Source organism: Cherax quadricarinatus, chromosome 57 (assembly GCF_038502225.1).
Source record: "Cherax quadricarinatus isolate ZL_2023a chromosome 57, ASM3850222v1, whole genome shotgun sequence".
NCBI lineage: Eukaryota > Metazoa > Arthropoda > Malacostraca > Decapoda > Parastacidae > Cherax > Cherax quadricarinatus.
This window is the reverse complement of record NC_091348.1, coordinates 7,391,285-7,413,176: the sequence shown is the minus strand read 5'-3', so window position 1 is coordinate 7,413,176 and position 21,892 is coordinate 7,391,285. Positions and strand designations below refer to the sequence as shown.

Genomic DNA, 21,892 nt, shown 5'->3' with positions numbered 1-21,892 from the left:
GTTTAGAGAGGCTCTCACACAAGCCATGTTTGGACAAGCACACTCTGTTATTATTATTAATTGGGAAGAGCTAAACCCTTAAGGTCAAACAGCTCCTGGGGAATGGGAACTAATCACATTTGATCCAAGGAACTGGAGGGTACCTTCAATCCCTTGGATCAAGAGAACTTCACCGGCATCAAGGCATCACCTGAGTGACAACCAGGTGATGGGTGACACTCAGATGATGACACTCAGATGATGAATGACACTCAGGTGAAAGCTAGTTAGGTGACGAGCTCCAAGCACCTAACCAGCACGACACACTCACCTGTCTCTTTCACCTACAGAGTACGTGGAGAGAATCACCATACGACCGATGCCAGGGCTGGGGTACCTAACACACGTCAGCCGGGCGCCCCAGGTGAACCAGGTGGTAGGGGAGTTTCTCAGGGAGCTGCCCTGGCGGCCCCTTAGTCCACTGGAACCTGCCAAGACCACATCCTCATTCATGGATCGTGTCATGGGAGCTAGTCTAGCAGCCGTCACCTCCACAGTCAACAAGTGAGTCAACTCAGACACCAACAGTCTGGCTGGTCATCGAATGGACCTGCAATTAACGGAACGGAGGATCGAGCCTCAAGCACACTCAGCGAGTCGTTATATAACAAAGACCAGAATCAGGAGATATTTTACCTTACGGAGAGAGAGAGAGAGAGAGAGAGAGAGAGAGAGAGAGAGAGAGAGAGAGAGAGAGAGAGAGAGAGAGAGAGAGAGAGAGAGAGAGAGAGAGAGAGAGAGAGAGAGAGAGAGAGAGAGAGAGAGAGAGAGAGAGAGAGAGAGAGAGAGAGAGCCCTGGTTCATGGGAAGTGTAAGAATGATTGAATGGCTGAGAAATACTGTATTTATGTTAATGTGCTATTTAATACAAATGTTTTTCTGAGCTGCGTTAACCTGCCACAGGACGACGGGACTGATGGGAGCAGCGCAAGCGACCTTCAAGGTGCAGAGAACAAACTCGCCAAATTTTAAATATGAAACATCGAACTGAAGATGGTCTTCTACCTGAGAAAGATTTTCCGACGAAGATCTTTTAACAGACGATGGAGTAAAATTGAGCAAAATATTTTTATCATATCTGAAACAAATAACCTTGATATTTCACAATATTTTTCACGTTTTTTTTTTTTTTTTTTTTTTAAAGATTCAGCAGCATTTTTAGTAAATTTCAATGTGATTAAACGCTTTTTATGGAAGAAAATCTAACTAGGTTCTTTTACTCTGAAACATCTATTAGGTGATTAAGACACATATGCAACAGTTTGGTATCTTTATTACTGAAATGTTTCGCCTACACAGTAGGCTTCTTCAGTCAAATACAGAGGCAGCAGGTGTAGTAGTGATCAGTCTGAGGGACTGACCAACTCAAATAATATTTCTTCAAGGATGATGGACTAATTTCATCATTTTCATTTCACTACTTAACCTGCTGCCTCCGTATTTGACTGAAGAAGCCTACTATGTAGGCGAAACGTTTCAAAATAAACATTGCCAACTGTTGCACATATGTCTTAATCCTCAACTTTTCGGTATTTGATATTTTCAACCTAAGGGGACGCAGAAGTGACTAAAGAAGGTCTTATGAAAGGTCAATCTTGTAATCTTTGAAAACTTGACCAAATTTCAGCCTGACTTAGTCCAGTCGTCTAAGAAGTATCATCTAAGACAGGAAGATGTCCTAACACAGGAAACACATCTAATCGATGGTCTTCTAAGCGATTAAGATTTTGTAACAGAGGAAGAGCGTTGAAAATACAAGAAACACCTGACTTTTGAAGATACTTTACCTTGAGGAAAATTTCCAGAATGACATCTGAGGGCGGGTATAAAAGGAGGCTACCTGGAGGGCATTCCGGGGATCAACGCCCCTGCGGCCCGGTCCACGACCAGGCCTCCCAGTGGATGAGGGCCTGATCAACGAGGCTGTTGCTGCTAACTGAGGAAGGTCATCAAGAATGAAGGTACTGAGGAAGTTCCTGAGATTGATACACACTACCAGACGCCTTTTTAAAACATTACACACAAAGACATTTTTGTGTGTGTTAGGTAAAGGAGCGCAGATGCAACTAATATGACATTTTATCGCGGCAACGTTTCACTCTCCAAGAGCATTATCAAGCTTAACAAAGCTTCTGGAGAGTGAAACTTTGCCACAATAAACTCTCACATCGCTTGCGTCTGTGTCCCTATACCTAACTTATTGTCGGCAATTCTGCCATTATTACCAAAGGCATTACTGACTGTATCTTATGTCTCCTGTGAGGGAACAAAAAATAGTCTAAAAGTCATTTATTCAACTGGAAGAAAAAATACATAAGACCATCACATGAAATGTTACGATAGATTGGTGAACAAATACATGAGTACGAGAGACTGGATTTGATTAGTATCTGAGGTATTGAGAAGCTTTGGAAAATAAGGTTGGACAAGTGGATGGGTAGGAATGGTTGGTTTAGAGAAGCACATGCCTAGTTTGGGCCAGTAGGCCTACTGTAATGTTCCTCTACCTTTGTGTTGTTACTATCTGAAAGACGAAATGAGACCTCCCAGAAGAAAACAAACTACAATATAGTGGCTGGAATAATTCACAAAGACTTCACACTTATACTGAATTATTCTGAAGTCACCTGTGAATACATAATGGTCCAGTTCCTACTGAAAAGTCTTCTGAAGTTTACCTTCTAAACTGAAAGTTCTTCGTCAAATGATCTTTCCCAGTATCAATGAACTAATTAACGTGTTTACTGGTTCTCCAGTGATGCACAGAGAGCTCTAGCATTGAATTTTATCGAAATACATGTAATGTCTCCTGGTGCCTGCTAGCAAGACTCAACATGCGACTGTATTGCACTGTGAGTAGAAAGGCTCAACGCCGTGACTGAAATGAAACACAAATAACCCACACATAGGAGACCGAAACTGGCAAAGTTTCGGTCCGACTTGGACCATTAACCATTCGCTAGCCTAGTTAGCTGTTGAACTAACTACTGTAATAACTTCATGAAAATATAAAATCTTTCTTGACTACTCGACTATGCTACCCACAGAGAGAATGAAGAGTTAGTTTTGTCACAGACTTAAAGAGCTCAGAGGTGGTGTTCTGAGGGCCTTCCCTTGTAGGTTTAGCTCTTTTTTTTTTGATTAAAATAATCTGAAGTCCTTAAATATGAAGTCTGATAATAAACATTATCTCAAGTAACTAGACAAGAACTTAGTAGAAAAGATTTTTACAGATCAAAACAGAGTGAACGATTGTGATGTAAATATCGTAACGATACCTTCTGTTATGTTAATGATAATATATTTTTGTTTTGTTTTATTTTGGCGTTTGAATGAATTCCTGTATCACAACCGCAGCCTAAACACTGCGCTGGAAACACTTTTCAGGACGAGCTTTTATCACGACTCAAGAAATCGTGATGACACGATTGCAAATAAACCATACCACGGGCGGGGCTTGAACTCGTGGCGGGTGAGTCGTATGAGTTTGATTCCCGCCTGTGGTAAGGTTTTGTGAGCTTTTACTGTCACAGCGTTTCGCTCCACACAGAGTGAAACACCGTCTCCACAAAAGCTTGACTTTCCACGTGTCTGTGTCAGTATATTTTGCAGTGTTCCATTTGAATCTGAACACTGAGTTGTTTGTGCTGGCATCTTGACGTTGCCATTGGTTCTTTTTTTTCTCATAAGGAATAAGAACTGACCCGTTGACCATACAAACACAGCCGAGTTCACCGTATCTGTTTGTTATTATCTCTTGTGTTAATGTAGCTTTGTATAAGCGGCGTGAATTATTAGTGTGTGTGTGTGTGTGTGTGTGTGTGTGTGTGTGTGTGTGTGTGTGTGTGTGTGTGTGTGTGTGAGAATGTGTGTGTATGTGTGTGTTTTTGTATGTGTGTGTGCGTGTGTGTGTGTCTGTGTGTTTTCTGTGTGTTTTCTCTGTATGTGTGTTTTGTGTGTTTTCTGTGTGTGTATATAATCACATTTATTTGTGAACTCATCCGATTTCTTGTGTGTATTTATATGAGAGTTTGTGTGTGAATATCGACTGTCATGTTGTTGCACACAGCAACGTGAATTAACCTGGTGCGCAGATTTCCTTTTAACAAACGACCCTAGCGACTTGACCTTTCTAATGAATTAACGTAACGTAGCTTAGTTCAGCACAACTTGGGTCAGCCTGAAGTTAGTGGATGGTGCTGAGTAGAGCTGAGGTAAAGTTAATTTCGTGATGTTCCAGCTGGTTGACTGCTCAGTTATTTCATTTAGGGAGTTTTAGTTATATAATGTAGTTTTAAAATGTCGAGAGGCTATTGCAAGAATATACCTTTAAAGCTCCTGTAGTTGTTGAACCTGAATGGAATATATACTAGAGGGTATCCTCAGTCTGGCTCAACCCTGTATATGAAATTCACCCCGTGTGATGGAATATGACATGGAAACATAGCTAACTCTTTCTCCAACTTTCTGGCTATCGTACAGAATAGGGCAGCAGCACATTGCTATTATATCAAATTTTGCAAAAAAAAAAAAAAAAAGAAGTCATAGTACCATAGCTGCCCCACCTTCACACCATCCACCTTCTTTTAGGTCCTAGTTTCTAGGACTTTTGTGTATGCTAGTGTTCTCGCGCCATCGTCCACAGGATGGATATAGGTGCATAAACTAGCCGCTTAAGGGGCAAAATCTAAATAATAATGGTGTTGCCGCTCCCCTACCGTACTAGTACCAGCTCCACTGACCAGGTTAAGATACGGCAAACACAAGTGTCTTTTGAGTCTATCTGAAGACTAACACAGCAGCAGCAACAACAGTGACAAAATTCTTAGCTCAGGCACACGAGGGCACACGAGGGCACGCGGTCTTTCTCCTCAACAAAGAATATTCTCAATAAAACTCTTGGGTAGACAAATCACTGTTTAATATTCATCAGATCCATCTCTTCTACGGCATACATACACACGGGGGGTCGTGGTGCGTACAAACGAAAGGTCGTGGTGCGTACACACTGAGGGTCGTGTTTCAAGAGATGTTTTATATCCTTCACTATATTCAATTACTGCATAAGATGAAGACCTCATAACATGACTAAAAATAAACATGAGTCTCGCTTGACTCTGCTTGACATTTGCTGATCAAACATTGTTGATGGTCCCCGTCGCCAAACACGGTGCTGAGGCCAGTGAATGAACTTTCCAACAGTGTTTACCTCCTCCATATCGTCTGTTGCTCTGCGACTCCATGGCACCTCCATCTTCTCACTAACTTCCATGCTAACTGCAAACCTCCGCTTATTCCCACACTCCTCTTACAACCCTTATATTCTTTACAGTCATCTTAGGTTGAACTTTTGCCTTTATTTAAAGATGGAACATTGACGAGAATATAGTCATGAGTGAGGTACTTAGGTCACAATACGACTCAGTGCTCAGTGAGACACCGACCAGTCTAGGGATTAATGACCCAGATGAGTTTCTCACCAATGAGATGCAAAATGCTACGGAATTCTCTTAAATTTCTGAAACAATCCTAATCCCACTTGACTTCGAAGAAGCAACTGAATATATGCCCATACACTCCACCCCAGACCCAAAGACGTGAAACTCCATAGTCATGAGAGTTGCCAGAAACCACTACCTCGTGCCTTAAATATTCAATTGAGAAGTCGCTTGAACCCTAGAGTTATCCATTTTACAAAAGTCGCATAAAACAATGACAAAACACTGTAGAAAAACGCTCTGACATCCCACATTCACAAAATCTTTGAGGTTCGTGAAGCAAGATTGCCAACCACATGAAACTGCAACTATTACACAACCCAGGGCAACATGGGTTCATAACAGGTCCCTCCTCTCTCCATCGCAATTGCAGGACCAATAGGAAATGATCTTTGGTACAAGAAGACAAGCGTAATATAGATGTATACGCTGACTTTGCAAAGCTTCTAACAAGTGGGATCATGGGGTAATTATTCACAAAATACGTGAGAATTGAATAACAGGGAAGGTAGGCAAATGAAACCCAGGGGCTGCCAGAGTAAAAAGTTTTGTTCTTCAAGGCACAGTATTCTCCCCATGACACAGTACTATCCCCATGGCACAGTATTCTCCCCATGGCATAGTACTCTCCCTATTGCACAGTACACTCCCCATGGACCAGTATTATCCCCATTAAGAGCTGGATTAAGATTTTGTAGGTCCTCGGGCTACAGGTACTGTGAGGCCCCAGTGATATTTTCAATTAAAATTCAAACATTAACTTTGCGTACTTTCTTGGAAACAAATTTTTCCAAAACATCAGTAAATTAAAAGTTGTTGGGAACATCTCTGGAGGCCCTCCAGCTGGCAGAGGCCCTCCAGCTGGTGGAGGACCTCCAGCTGGCGGAGGCCCTCCAGCTGGCGGAGGACCTCCAGCTGGCGGAGGCCCTCCAGCTGGTGGAGGCCCTCCAGCTGGCAGAGGCCCTCCAGCTGGCAGAGGCTCTCCAGCTGGCGGAGGCCCTCCAGCTGGCAGAGGCCCTCCAGCTGGCAGAGGCCCTCCAGCTGGCAGAGGCTCTCCAGCTGGCAGAGGCTCTCCAGCTGGCGGAGGCCCTCCAGCTGGCGGAGGACCCTGGGCTGCAGCCCCCTAAAGTCTCATATCTGGCATAGACAGACATATAAATCAGAACAACGTGATCATCCTTTGTGGCAGCCATATAAGGCACAACAAGTTTTAAAGCTAAAATAAACCAAGATTTAAAGTGAGTCAGTGACAACAATATGATCTTCATTGAGAATAAATTATAGTTACTAAGTTACGAAAAAATGAAGAAATGTAAAAAAAGAGAGCTCAGAGCACATGAACTCAAATTATTAAATCGAGTGGAAATCTAATGTGAGAGACTTGGGAGTAATAATGTCAGAGGAAAATGATACTTTGGATAATGAGAACTTTCAGAACAATAGATAACGATACTCTTCAGATTTTTCGTTCTCTCTCGGCTGAAAATTGCAGAACTGGAGAAAGTACAGAGAACTTCACAGCTCATATCACCTCAATCAAGCACCTTAACTACTGGGAGTGTCTGAAGTTCCTCGAACTGTTCTCCTTAGTTCGTAGGCGAGAAAGATGTATCATAATTTGCACCTGAAAGATTCTGTAATGAATTAGTCGCAAACCTACACACAAACACTCCACATGAAAGCAAGAAAACATGAAAGACGGTGCAAGATACCTACGATGAAAGTATGGGGAGCCTTGAATACAAAGAGGGAACTCAGTAAGTGTTAAGGGACCACCGACAAAACCTCAGCTGTCTCCAGGAAGGGACTCGATAAGTTCCTTAAGTCAGTTCTTGACCAGCTGGGTGGTGGTGTACACGTTGGAATGCGGGACGCGGGTACCAACAGCTTGATCAACCAGACCAACAACCAGATAGTGTGGCCTGGTGTGGAGCCGGGCCGCAGGGGCGGTAACCCTAGGATGAGACTTCTGGTAACCTACAGGAAATTTCTAATTCCAGTTCCACCTCACCTCCGGTTCCCACCTCCACCATCTCCATCTCATTCCACTACCTCCACCACCCTAAGAACAATACTAAATTCCCTTCACATATTCCTTCACATCACATCACATCGCTTGAGGTTTCTAAACCTGTATTCCCTGGAACGCAGGAGGGAGAGATACATGATTATATACATCTGGAAAATCCTAGAGGGACTAGTACCGAACTTGCACACGAAAATCACTCACCACGAAAGCAAAAGACTTGGCAGACGATGCTCCATCCCCCCAATGAAAAGCAGGGGTGTCACTAGCACGTTAAGAGACCATACAATAAGTGTCAGGGGCCCGAGACTGTTCAACTGCCTCCCAGCACACATAAGGGGGATTACCAACAGACCCCTGGCAGTCTTCAAGCTGGCACTGGACAAGCACCTAAAGTCAGTTCCTGATCAGCCGGGCTGTGGCTCGTACGTTGGTTTGCGTGCAGCCAGCAGCAACAGCCTGGTTGATCAGGGGCTGATCCACCAGGAGGCCTGGTCACAGACCGGGCCGCGGGGGCGTTGACCCCCGAAACTCTCTCCAGGTAAACTCCAGGTAAACTCACTCAATGTCACTAACAGTCTTAACTTGTGGATGAATGGTTCAGAGAACCGACATGTTGTTAAATTAGACACATGTGCAACTCTTGGGTATCTTTATTGAGGAAACGTTTCGCCACACAGTGGCTTCATCAGTTCATACAAAGGAGAAACTTGAAGAACAGGAGGAGAATGAGGTGATCAGTCCCTCAACCTCGAGTCGATGTGGTCATTCTATTCAAGATTGATGGACTGACCACATCGACTCAAGGTTGAGGGACTGATCACCTCATTCTCCTCCTGTTCTTCAAGTTTCTCCTTTGTATGGACTAATGAAGCCACTGTGTGGCGAAACGTTTCCTCAATAAAGATACCCAAGAGTTGCACATGTGTCTAACGTCACTAACAGTCTTAACTTAAATTCTCAGCGTTTTCCTAAAACAGCTAACTTTCAAATTAATATTCTGAAGGCGAGAGTAAAATTTTTGTCAGTATGTCACAAGAGGGTTAAAAACTGAATTAAAATGCAAATTCCTTTTTTTTTGCTTTTTAAAAATATAACCTAACCAGTCTATTAAAATTTGATAGAATTCATAAATTTTGGGATCGTCGTTAACTGTTATGAATGTATTTTTAATTCATGTAGAAAAACCTGTAGAGTACTAAGCTCTAGAACAATTTTTGTGACCAAAGATGATCTGGTAGATTAGATATGCGAATAATTTTGGGGGATTACTAGAAGGGAAAAATATTTGATCTAGTCATCACGTGACCTTAGGAAGAAATTTGTACTGAGTTTAGTCAAGTTCTGTTCCACAGTTGTTTATCCTGGGTGTGGGAACACATGTATAAAATTAGACAAATGTGCAACTTTTTTGAAAACATCTGTCACAATATATTTCGTTCACCAGGAGTTTCCAGTAGAATGACTGGAAGGATAAAAGTTCTTGGTGAACGAAACATTGGATTGGTAATGCTCATGTTGAACGAAAGAATGGATTAGCGAAGCTCCTGGTGAATGGACAAAGCTGGTCTCCTGGCTGTGAGGGCGCTGCATGCTGGGGATCTCTTCTTGGTTTTCCTTGATTCCTTCTAGGGCACTTGTCTGCCTCGACCATCAGGTCCTTGTTGTTGAGTCTGCTCTTCTCCCAGATGTCACTTTTTCACCGAACACAGGTATATATGTGTCAGAAGACCAGTTTTGTAAGTACGTTCATTATCTTATGAGATCTTTGACAGAACAGAATCATTCAGTGCTCTTGGCAATTATTAAAAATACATGCAGCACACATAAGAACACCATAAGTGGCCAAAAAAATAAAATACTACTAGCATAAATTAACAGCGTAAATACTATCACACCAGTTTAAAATAATCACAACATTTATAAATTCTATCAAATTGATCGACACCATGCCTAACCCTTCTAGGGTAGGGTAGGTGCCTGAGCCCGAGCCTTTAGCTCATAAGACTGTCATTCCCATTTGCCCCCTTGGGGCGGGGATGGCAGACCAGAAAGGCCTAGCTTGTGGCTAGGCCTGGGGACAGTTGGTCCCAAAGATGAGGAGGTACTTGTGCCTCCTCCCATGGGAGACTTAGGTCTCAGACACTCCCTAAAGAGGGAGCCAAGGCCGGGCCACCACTTGGACAAGGCCCGGGACGGGAGAATACCGGCTAATCTTTAACTATCAAATTACCAATGGCAAAAGACTTTCCTGAAAGTTCCCCGAGTTCCTACAGTCGACTCGGTAATTACAAAAAAAAAAAATATCGTAAGCAAAAAAACTTATGTTGTGAACAAACATGTAAAATGTTGAAAGGCCAGTCTGATGACACAAGCCAGGCAGTGGGTAACAGGGACACCTTCAAATTGGTGGCAGACTACTTTGGTCTCTATGGCCTCATCTCCAACAGATCAGAAGGAAACAATGCAAGACACAAAGTGATCAACGATTAACTAATTCACAAAACCGTATTAACACGATTGAACATAAATCAGGGAACGGGTGGGGCTTTGAACCCATGGCAAATGAGTCCTAAAACTCACAAGCCAGTGTGCTAACAATTTGGTCAACGATATTATCAAGTGAAGCCTCGCCACAGCCACACGACTATCAGAAAATGAACCTCCCAACTAACTAGACTCGAGGAAAGCTGAAAGTGTCCAGTGACCAAGTTACTCTGGAAACATGGTAAGCAGGTAACATGGGACTATACATGTTCGTCGACAATAACTGATATTTACCTTCGATACACTACAGCATAAGGATGTGGTTGTAACAGCATCAGGGAGACCCATAAGACCCTCAGATATAGAGGCCCGACAGCATGCTACAGCATCATTCCAATAACACTGAGATCCTGCGATCATACGAAAAGTACACACACAAGTTTCTGAAAGAGTTAGTTGACAAACCTGATGGGGAAACCAATGACCCAAGAACAACAAACTTACTCTTCCAGAGACAGTGTTGCGGTACAGAGGGGAAATACCTGCAGCATCCCGGGCATGCGGCCCACTGCTGGGGAGCTGAATAAACAGGTGTATAAGTTAAGTTTTATGCTGTCACACATGTTATTCTCAATCTCAATTTTAAAAAAGACTCTGAATAAAATACTTATATATAAATACGCTTGTTTCTTGTTCGTGGATGTATTTTAAATTGCTGTATTACATTCCACAATATTTAATTCTCGAAATGTGTCAAAAATCTGTTTACCTGGAGTTTACCTGGAGTTAGTTCCGGGGGTCAACGCCCCCGCGGCCCGGTCTGTGACCAGGCCTCCTTAGGTCAGTGTCCCAGGATGCGACCCACACCAGTCGACTAACACCCAGGTACCCATTTTACTGATGGGGAACATAGACAACAGGTTGAAAGAAACACGTCCAATGTTTCTACTCTGGCTGGGAATCGAACCCAGGCCCTCGCCGTGTGAAGCGAGAGCGTTAACCACCAGGACACCAGAGCCACCAGAATTACTTTCCAGACACGGTACACCTGGCAGTAAATCCTGCGGCGTGTGTACACCTGTGCCTGTTTATACCCCGGCAAGTTTCACGCTCACTTGGGCAGGAGAACCAGTGTTTCTTCTCTAGCTTCACACAGCACACACTCACCAGGACTTGTGTTTCTGTACAAGAGAACATGTGTAAAAACGGAATTTTACACTCGAGTGGGTCGCATGACTTGCACTGCAGGCTCCACCACGCTGGTCTTGCGCATGTTGCATGATCAACATTGGCATTATGTAAATCAGAAATTACATTATGTGAAAATATAATTCCTGATGACACATAATCCCTCTGCGCCACAGAGTACCTCTAACACATACCAGATGAATAAAACATAATACCACAAGTACATTTAATATCCCATGGACACACAAACCTTCATGAAAACCAAATAACACATAAATCCTTATGTAATGAAGGCGTAAATCCTCATGTATAATTAATAAAGGTATAAATCCTCATGTATAACTAATGAAAACATAAATCCTCATGTATAACTAATGAAAACATAAATCCTTATGTATAACTAATGAAGACATAAATCCTCATGTATAACTAATGAAGACATAAATCCTCATGTATAACTAATGAAAACATAAATCCTTATGTATAACTAATGAAAACATAAATCCTCATGTATAACTAATGAAGACATAAATCCTCATGTATAACTAATGAAAACATAAATCCTCATGTATAACTAATGAAAACATAAATCCTCATGTATAACTAATGAAGACATAAATCCTCATGTATAACTAATGAAAACATAAATCCTTATGTATAACTAATGAAGACATAAATCCTCATGTATAACTAATGAAGACATAAATCCTCATGTATAACTAATGAAGACATAAATCCTCATGTATAACTAATGAAGACATAAATCCTCATGTATAACTAATGAAGACATAAATCCTCATGTATAACTAATGAAGGCATAAATCCTCATGTATAACTAATGAAAACATAAATCCTCATGTATAACTAATGAAGGCATAAATCCTCATGTATAACTAATGAAAACATAAATCCTCATGTATAACTAATGAAGGCATAAATCCTCATGTATAACTAATGAAGACATAAATCCTCATGTATAACTAATGAAGACATAAATCCTCATGTATAACTAATGAAAGTATGAATCCATACGAATGCACAATGTCTGACGAGCGAATACTTCGAACATTTTCTTTTGAAAACGTTTCAGTCGTGTGGCCTTGTTTACTTCGTACTGGGGAGGAGAGGGAATGATGGCTTGAGAAAACAAGTTTTAAAAAGGGAATGGTAAATGTTATTTAGGCTGACGTTCAGTGAGGTCAGGTGAGTGGAACAGTTGTGAGATCAACAAGTGGAGTCTCTAGGTAGCTTTAAAATATGTTAGCAGAAGATTTGAGATGAACTTGCATAGGGTGAGCCAGAAGTGCTCCTTCATTCGTATGTTTCAGCTGAAGGTTGTGAAACGACGTGGGCGTTCGAGAAGCATGTGTATAAGTGTAGCAGAATTGGTATAACATCCTGATTTCTGCTGTACTTTATTTGTTACAGCAACGACAGGTGTTACTGAACACTGGCGTCTCCTGATGACCACCTGGGATTCATTACATTTCATTAAATATACTTGTTTGTCTCTGTGATTCACTCAGGCATTACTTTGGTCATCCTCACTACACGCATATCCATGCTGTTTGATTTTAATACAGACTCTTTACCAGTCTACCCCACGTAGTACATGTCGCAGTGGCCACACGGTAGTGTAGACACCAGTGACAGATACCAGGAAGTAACAGTTGTAACATAAAGAAAGAGGCCAGGATCAGGACGATGGAATACACAAACTGAGAATTCAGTTTGTCCTAGTTTGTCCTAGTTTTTAAATAATTATTTTAAGTTAGGGAAACGTGTTGATAGTGAATACGTTTAAAAATTAGTTGTTGAATTATTGAATGTCAATTTTGATAATTTTTGATCGTGAAGTACAGGTAGAAGGTGAGTAGATCGCACAGTGAGACGAAGTAGTGGAATCCAAGTCCATACACAGCTTCCGGTGTGTATATGACAAAACATATGAGGTTTGGAAACCATGATTGCAGCTGATTCTTGAATAAAAGGTGTGAGGCCTAGTATTACTATTGCATTTATAAAGTGCTAAAACCCGTAAGGGTCATATAGTGCATGGGAATTGGAAGGCAATCGGGTGTGATCCGAGGAAGCAAAAGGTAGCCCCAATTTCTTGGGTAGCAAGAGCCCTTCAAGCGCATCCGGGATCCCACTTGGCAGGGAGTTTCTGCAATTCTTCTCCGACCTGCACAAGTAATCATATGGGTAATTACACACACAAATACAAATACTGTTTATTAAATAAACACTGGACGGCTGAATACATATGAATGAACATAGAAATTAAAAAAAAAAGGACTTAAAAGCGGAAAATTTGAAAGTTAGCTTCTAGCGAGAATCAAAAATCTAATAAGACAATTTAAAGATACTGTGTAAATTTTGGTTAGAAAAGTCTCGAGCAAGGATTGAGACACAATGATGTAAACAGAGATCAGCTGATGGCAGAGATCAGTGAGCATTATTATTATTATTATTATTATTATATTATAATCAAGGGGAAGCGCTAAACTCGTAGAGTTATACAGCGCCTGTGGGGGGATGTGGAAGGTATTCAGGCTTAATTCAGGAAGCTGGGGCACAGATCCAATTCCCAAGATCAAGAGCCCCTCACCAGCATCAAGGAACCTTCTTTAAGGGGAGATCATTGAGCAGCCTGGGGAGAGTACCAGCTGTGTTCCGTAACTACTAAATAAAAATCCAAACTAAACATTTTTCAAAGCCCTACTCTATTTAGAGTATGTACTGTTAGGTAAAAGGACACATTTGCAACTAATGCGACATTTTATTGTGGGAAGAGCGCGAAACGTTGGATAATAAAATGTCACATTAGTTGCATCTGTGTCCATTCACCTAAGGTTTTGTCTGTGATTCTTCCATTATAAAGCACACTGCTACCCCCAGGATGCGACCCATGACTGCCGTTCAGTGATTCTGTTTGAGGTGACTTCCGTCCTCAAGAAGAAGAGTATGACATGTGCAATGCGAAGGTATGTTTAATTTTGAAACGTTTCGCCTACACACAGTAGACTTCTTCCGTCGAATTCAGAGGTGATTAATATCACAGTAGAAGTAGCGGAGAGGTAAAGATGATGAGAGGAGTCCATCATCCTGAGGTGGTCAGTCTCTCAGGCTGGAGAGATTTTCAAATTCATAGCCTCTAACAAAATTTATGTAGTGATCATATCTTCACACAAGACACCATGGTGTTGTTGTGTCAGTGGTCACGTGAGGTCACAGGCCCTGAGCTGCTTTGGGGATTAGTGTGGACGGTTACAAAACAGTGTTTGCAGTGTTGCAGTGTTTTAAAAATTGAGGTTGGAGAGTTGAAGGAGGAAGTCTTGCTTCTCCAGGAGGAAATTAGGAGGCTGAAGGTTCACCTCAATGGGTTTGGTGGCTGGAATGGTGGAGGGGAATGAGGCTATCAGCAGCGAGGTGCAGTCTGTCTCTCGCTGCAAGGAAGCTGTAGGTGGGGAGGTAGCAACGGCTACCAGCAGTGAGGTGCAGTCCAGCAACTGCTACAAGTGGCAAGTAGTTCCCAGTAATGGGAAGAGCATCAAAATAAGGAAAGTTAAGAGAGAAGATTTGAAGGTAGGAAATCGCTTTTCTGTTCTTCAGGATGAGTGTACTTCAGTGGCCAGTGAAGGTAAAGGTACTACTTCCCCTGCAAATAGAGGTAAGCGCATCCTTGTAGTTGGCGACTCACAGGTAAGATATATGGACTGTGCTTTCTGTAATAGGAATAAGAAGGTAAGAGATAGAGTGTGCTTCCCTGGAGCTGGTGTTAGTGACATAGTCAACAGGTTGGATAATATCATGTCAGGTAATGGGAACAAGCCTATTATCTGTCTCAGTGCTGGTGGAAGTGATATTGGGAAGGGTAGGAGAGAAGAGCTGCTAGATAAGTACAGGCCAGCTATAGATTTAATTAAGTGTAAGGGAGGGGTCCCAATCATATGTAGTATCTTGCCTAGAAGGGGAGTGGGCAATGAATGGTTGTCTAGGGCAATTGGTGTCAATTGCTGGCTAGACAGATACTGCAAGGAACTTGCAATCCCATTCATTGACAACTGGAACAACTTTTATGGCAAACATGATATGTATGCAAGGGATGGGGTACATCTCTCTGGGGCAGGGGTGGTAGCTCTTGCAAACTCAATCGAGAGGGCCATTGCTGAAATGCCTAGGATTTTAAACTGATAGAAGATAGAGGTATGGGTGTGTGTGGAAAACAGTAAGGTTGCAACACTAGGGTTGAAAACAGTAAATGTATAAAAGACATTCATCATGAAGTTATAAATAAAGACAATAGATCAGGTCAGCAAACAAAGGGAGGCAGCAGAGGGCAGCAAGGGACTAGCTCCCTTAAGGTCTACTATACTAATAGCAGGAGTGAAAGAAATAAGATAGATGAGCTAAGATTAATTGCAAGTGCAGGTAACATAGATATCATTGCTATAACAGAGACCTGGCTCAATCTGAAAGATAGAGAGATGCCCTCTGAATGTCACATACAAGGCTATAAATTATTCCACACTGACAGGGTCAACAGGAAAGGTGGTGGAGTAGCGATGTATGTCAGAGACAATTTAAATTGTGTAAGACAAGATATAAAATTAGAAGCGTCTGCCTCTGAATCTGTTTGGTTACAGCTTCTCGAAGGCTGTGAAAAATTAATTTTGGGTGTGATTTACAGGGCCCCAAATCTTGATAGGGAGTGCGGTAAACTTCTATGGGATGAAATTCGTAAGGCATCTACATACGAAAATGTTGTGATAATAGGAGATTTCAGCTATATACAGATTGACTGGAGCAATTTGACAGGAAATTTAGAGTCAAGTGACTTTCTTGATACGATTCAAGATTGTTTTTTAAAACAGTTTGTGACAGAACCAACTAGAGGAAATAACCTGCTTGACTTGGTTCTTGCCAGCAGGGAAACTCTAATTAATAATCTTGAGGTTAATGATGAGCTTGGGGAAAGTGATCACAAATCACTCAGTTTTAATATATCATGGAATTCCCCTAATAATGGCAATCAAGTCTCTGTCCCTGACTTCTGCTTAGCTGATTTCATAGGACTGAAAAATTACTTGGGTGGGCTGAACTGGAATGACCTGACTATGGGTCAGGTAGGTGGTGATGAATGCCAATATGACGTTTTCCAGGGCATAGTTCTAGCTGTTCAGACAACTTATGTTCCAAATAGGGAAATCAGATCAAACAAAACTGATCCTAAATGGATGAACAATAGATGAAAACATCTCATTGGTCAAAAGAGAGGCATATATAGGCAAATCAAAAGAGGAGAGGGGCAATTAAGAAATCAATATATTCAGTTAAAGAGAGAAATAAAAAATGGAATAAGAAAAGCAAAAAGAGATTATGAGGTTAAAGTTGCAAGAGAATCGAAGACTAACCCAAAAGGATTCTTTCAGGTATACAGAAGTAAGATCAGGGACAAGATAGGCCCACTCAAAAGTTACTCGGGTCAGCTCACTGACAGTGATAAGGAAATGTGTAGAATTTTTAACACATACTTCCTCTCAGTTTTTACACAGGAAGATACTAGCGATATCCCAGAAATAATAAATTACGTAGAACAGGATGATAATAAACTATGCACGATTAGGGTCACAAGTGACATGGTCCTTAGGCAAATTGATAAATTAAAACCTAACAAATCCCCAGGCCCTGATGAACTGTACACAAGGGTTCTAAAGGAATGTAAAGAGGAGCTTAGCAAACCTTTGGCTAATCTTTTCAACGTATCACTACAGACTAGCATGGTGCCAGTTAAGTGGAAAATGGCAAATGTGATACCTATTTTCAAAGCAGGTGACAGGTCCTTAGCTTCGAACTATAGACCAATAAGCCTAACCTCCATAGTGGGAAAATTTATGAAATCAATAATTGCCGAGGCAGTTCATAGCCACCTTGAAAAGCATAGATTAATCAATGAATCCCAGCATGGTTTTACAAAGAGGCGTTCCTGCCTTATGAATTTATTAACTTTTTTCACTAAGGTATTTGAGGAGGTAGATCATGGTAATGAATATGATATTGTGTATATGGACTTTTGTAATTCTTTTGACAGGGTCCCATAACAGAGAGTATTGAGGAAAATTAAGGCACATGGAACAAGAGAAATTTTTTCCTGGATAGAGGCGTGGTTGACAAATAGGCATCAGAATGTTTGCATAAATGGGAGAAATCAGAGTGGGGAAGCGTCACGAGTGGTGTTCCACAGAGGTTAGTGTTGGGCCCCCTGTTGTTCACAATCTACATAAACGACATTGATGAGGGCATAAAGAGCGACATAAGCAAGTTTGCCGATGACACCAAAATAGACCGTCGAATTCATTCTGACGAGGACATTAGAGCACTTCAGGAAGATTTGAATAGACTGATGCAATGATCGAAGAAGTGGCAGATGCAGTTTAATACATACAAATGCAAAGTTCTAAATGTTGGACAGGAAAATAACCATGACACATATAAACTAAATAATGTAGATCTTAATATTACGGATTGCGAAAAAGATTTAGGAGTTCTGGTTAGCAGTAATCTGAAACCAAGACAGCAGTGCATAAATGCTCGCAATAAAGCTAACAGAATCCTTGGCTTCATATCAAGAAGCATAAATAATAGGAGTCCTCAGGTTGTTCTTCAACTCTATATGTCCTTGGTTAGGCCTCATTTAGATTATGCTGCTCAGTTTTGGTCACCGTATTACAGAATGGATATAAATGCTCTGGAAAACATACAAAGGAGGATGACAAAGTTGATTCCATGTATCAGAAATCTTCCCTATGAAGATAGACTGAGGGCCCTGAATCTGCACTCTCTAGAAAGGCTTAGAATTGGTGGGAATCGGCCAGTGTGTTAATAGTAAAAAAAATAATAATGATTGAGGTGTATAAATTTAAGACAGGAATAAATAAAGGGAATGTAAATAACGTGCTGAAAATATCTAGCCTAGACAGGACTCGTAGCAATGGTTTTAAGTTGGAAAAATTCAGATTCAGAAAGGATATAGGAAAGCACTGGTTTGGTAATAGAGTTGTGGATGAGTGGAACAAACTCCCCAGTACAGTTATAGAGGCTAAAACGTTGTGTAGTTTTAAAAATAGGTTGGATAAATACATGAGTGGATGTGGGTGGGTGTGAGTTGGACCTGATTAGCTTGTGCTATTAGGTCAGTTGTCGCGTTCCTTCTTTAAGTGAATGTGACCTGACCTGACTAGGTTGGGGCATTGACTTAAGCCGGTAGGAGACTCGAACCTGCCTCGCATGGGTCAGTAGGCCTGCTGCAGTGTTCATTCTTTCTTATGTTCTTCTTATGTTCTTACCTCTCTACTTCAGCTCTCTCCATATTGCCCGAAATGCTCTGCATAACTATGTGCTTTCCGCATGCACAACTAAATGTCCCCCATCTCTGTACAAACACTGTATCATGTTGAAATGTATTATTATTTGAAGGACCAGCTTCAGGCTGGTCCTTCAAATGAAGCAATTTACCTATGAGAGTCAATAGGCTCGGAAGGGAAGCATCACATCTTATAAAAATGGAAAATGAGCATTTAAATAATCCAAAGATGCAAAAAGAAACTTCTAAAGTATGCTCCGAGGATAAAATTTAGAGCAGATTATTCTTCACTCGAGAGAGTCTCTTCAGACAGGTCATCACCGGCACACGTATCAACGCACAGATCTCACGGATTTTGTCATATTTACACTTGAACTCAAGAATGGACTCTGCCTCCATTACTTCCCCTCACAGCACATACCACGTACTCATTATCAATGCAGTGGCTCTCCGCCTCAATGCCTCTTTTCACAGTGAGTGTAAGTATATTTACTGCAAGGTATTAGCCGGCCAGTAGAGTCGCGGTGTGAGCAGTGCAAGTTACAAAGACGGTATGCAAGATACATTGAAGTCAAAGACATCATCAGTCCAACGACCAGCTGAGAGAAAACTTTAATCCTTTATTCGCGAAAGAATGACAGACAACTGAATGAAAGCTTATATCTACGCCTCGTTCACTGCTGATCAGCAGGATACTCTGTCGATCACAGGGCAACTTCATTGTAAGCGGAATGGAGATACTTGGCATTTGGGAAAGAGGTTTTACGAGTGTTGTCCCGTGGCCTGGTGGCAAAAGCTCTCGCTTCACACGGTGACTGTCCGGGTTCGATTCCCGGCGAGGGTTGAAACATTGAGCGTGTTTCCTTACACCGGTTGTCTGTGTTCACCCATCAGTATAAAATGGGTACCTGGGTGTTAATCGACTGGTGTGGGTCGCATCCTGGGGAAAACTTAGCTAATTTTCCCGAAATGCTCAGCATAACAAGTGACTTTCTATATAGTAGTATGTCATTGATGTCAGCTAGGACTGTATACCTTGTACATGTACTTGTAGAAATAAATATATTATTATTATTAAGAATATTATGGAACACAGACATACCTTCTTCTGATCACGCAGCGACCGAAACATATTTAATTATTACATATTTATTATTATGTGTAGCTGCATGGTTATTAGATTCCCGTCTCAGATTAGTTGATAACTCATTCTTGCAGTAACACTTCCAGTAATTTACAAATATATATATATATATATATATATATATATATATATATATATATATATATATATATATATATATATATATATATATATAGTCATTCATGGTCGGTTCTTCTCAGATGCAAATTCAAACAGAGAGGTAAACAAAGTGATCGAGCAAACAGGTGGTCAGTCACACTTGGATGCACAAGCAAACACATAACAGTGCATGACGCAAAAAAAAAAAATGAAAAATAATGAACAAAATTCGGAGAAATCTGCAGGGAGGCTTCTTGCAGCGTAGTTATGGCGCGCTCTCTCTCTCTCTCTCTTACTGCCACCACATAGAAGGGAATCTGCACGACGAGACGCACGGCAAATACAAGGCAGAAATTCCATGTATTATAATGAAATATTGACGCTTGCGTACGCAACTGCTGAAAAATGCACTGAATCAGTCACACACACACACACACACACACACACACACACACACACACACACACACACACACACACACACACAAACATACACACAAACATACACACGGTTCTGTGCAAGATCCAGACCCCTCACAACCAGTCATTACAATTACTCCTAACCTCCATATCCCTATTCCCACTCATTCCCTGATACATGGACAAAAACCAGGAGAACAGAAACTCAAAAACTAGAGCAAGCACATTAACTGAAACAAAACTGAAAGTGTGGTAAACAAATGCAGATGGGAAAACAAATAAGAATGGAAGTAGCGGATACAGGAGGCATTCCCCAGATATTATAGCAATAAGAGAGTGAAGGCTTACTCAGCCCTGTAACAACTTCAGACAGTATTACCAAGGCTGGCTCCTCCTCAGGAAAATTAATGAATAGAAAAAGAAATAATAATTCACAAAGATAAACACTTTATTATTTATTAATGCAAAGATAAAACAGTGAAACATGAACGTGTATCCTATTTGAAAGAAAAATGAAAAATGAAATGAAAAAATGACATTTGAATTCAACGCTAATATGTACAGTTATACTGGGGTGTCTGGTGGAGGTTGACACCGTCTTGTAGAAATTGTAGCCGTTACTGATGATGGGGGGGGGGGGGTCACAGGTGTTGGTGACAACCCAACGACTAGTTCTTCACAGAGTCTATAGCCTTGAATAGTCAGTCCAGATGACAGGAAAGTAGGTTCTTTACCACTACAAAGATGAGGGGCTGTTGTCTGCTGTTGCCTACAGTTAATCAGGTAGGTAGATCAAAATGTGACGTCTCCGGACTTTTGCACAAGGCCTTCTCCTTCAACACTTCTCGTTGGTTGGCAGGTGACCCGATCTGTCAATCCAAGCTGGAAAGAGAGACAGGTTACCCACTGCTTAAGAAATCACTCTCCATGATAAGTACAATACCTAAAAGAGGTGGTGATTATCAAAACATCTAACATTAAGATCAAGGCTGAGAGGACTAAGTTTATTATTGGTCAAAAGTGAAGCTTTCAACCAATAAGTCTACTAGAATAGGAGCAGGCTTTTACTTACAGTTGTGCTGGGAGCTGTGAGTCGAGTGATTACTGTTTGGCTGGAGCCCCACACGTCACCTTTCGGGGGGGGGGGAAGGATGGGGAGGATAGCGGGAGCTAGACTTACCCTACCTTAACAAGCAGCCGGCAATCAAACTATCATTACCATATACTCGCTCGCTACTCCTATCTGTTGAACTTTTCCCTCACAGAGAGGTGACGCTCACAGTGGCGATAACAGATGCAATCTTCCCAGAAGGATACCAAATACTTGAAAAGGACACGGGAAATAGAGAAGGTGGAGTAGCAATGCTATTCAGGAACCAATGGATTCATTAGGACACGAGTGAAATGCACAGTGGGGTCAGGAGACTAAATAGGAACACTCGGAACTGGGGTACCCAAAGTGGTGATAGCAGTGATGTACAACTCACCACTAAACAGCAGGAGGCTAAGACAGGAATATAACACCAAAAGTGTGATGGTGGTCACGATAGTAGTGGTGGCTAGTAGAGGCCACACGGGCAATACAACACTACTGATCATGGAAGATGTTAACTATAAGGAAACAGA

General features: G+C 41.5%; 1 protein-coding gene across 3 annotated transcripts in view; it reads left to right on the top strand.

Moving 5' to 3' along the window:
* Positions 1-3,358, top strand: part of LOC128693482 (epoxide hydrolase 4) — a 33,170-nt gene extending 29,812 nt beyond the window's left edge. The window contains exons 7-8 of one of the 3 annotated variants that reach the window (XM_053783185.2): positions 330-543; positions 1,845-3,358. In XM_053783185.2, coding sequence (XP_053639160.2) covers positions 330-543; positions 1,845-1,953 — 323 coding nt within the window. In that variant the 3' untranslated portion in view covers positions 1,954-3,358. Of the gene's footprint in view, positions 1-329; positions 544-942 lie in introns of all 3 variants that reach the window. The other 2 variants (XM_053783187.2, XM_053783186.2) reach the window with 2 other exon arrangements.
* The last annotated feature ends 18,534 nt before the right edge of the window (positions 3,359-21,892 follow it).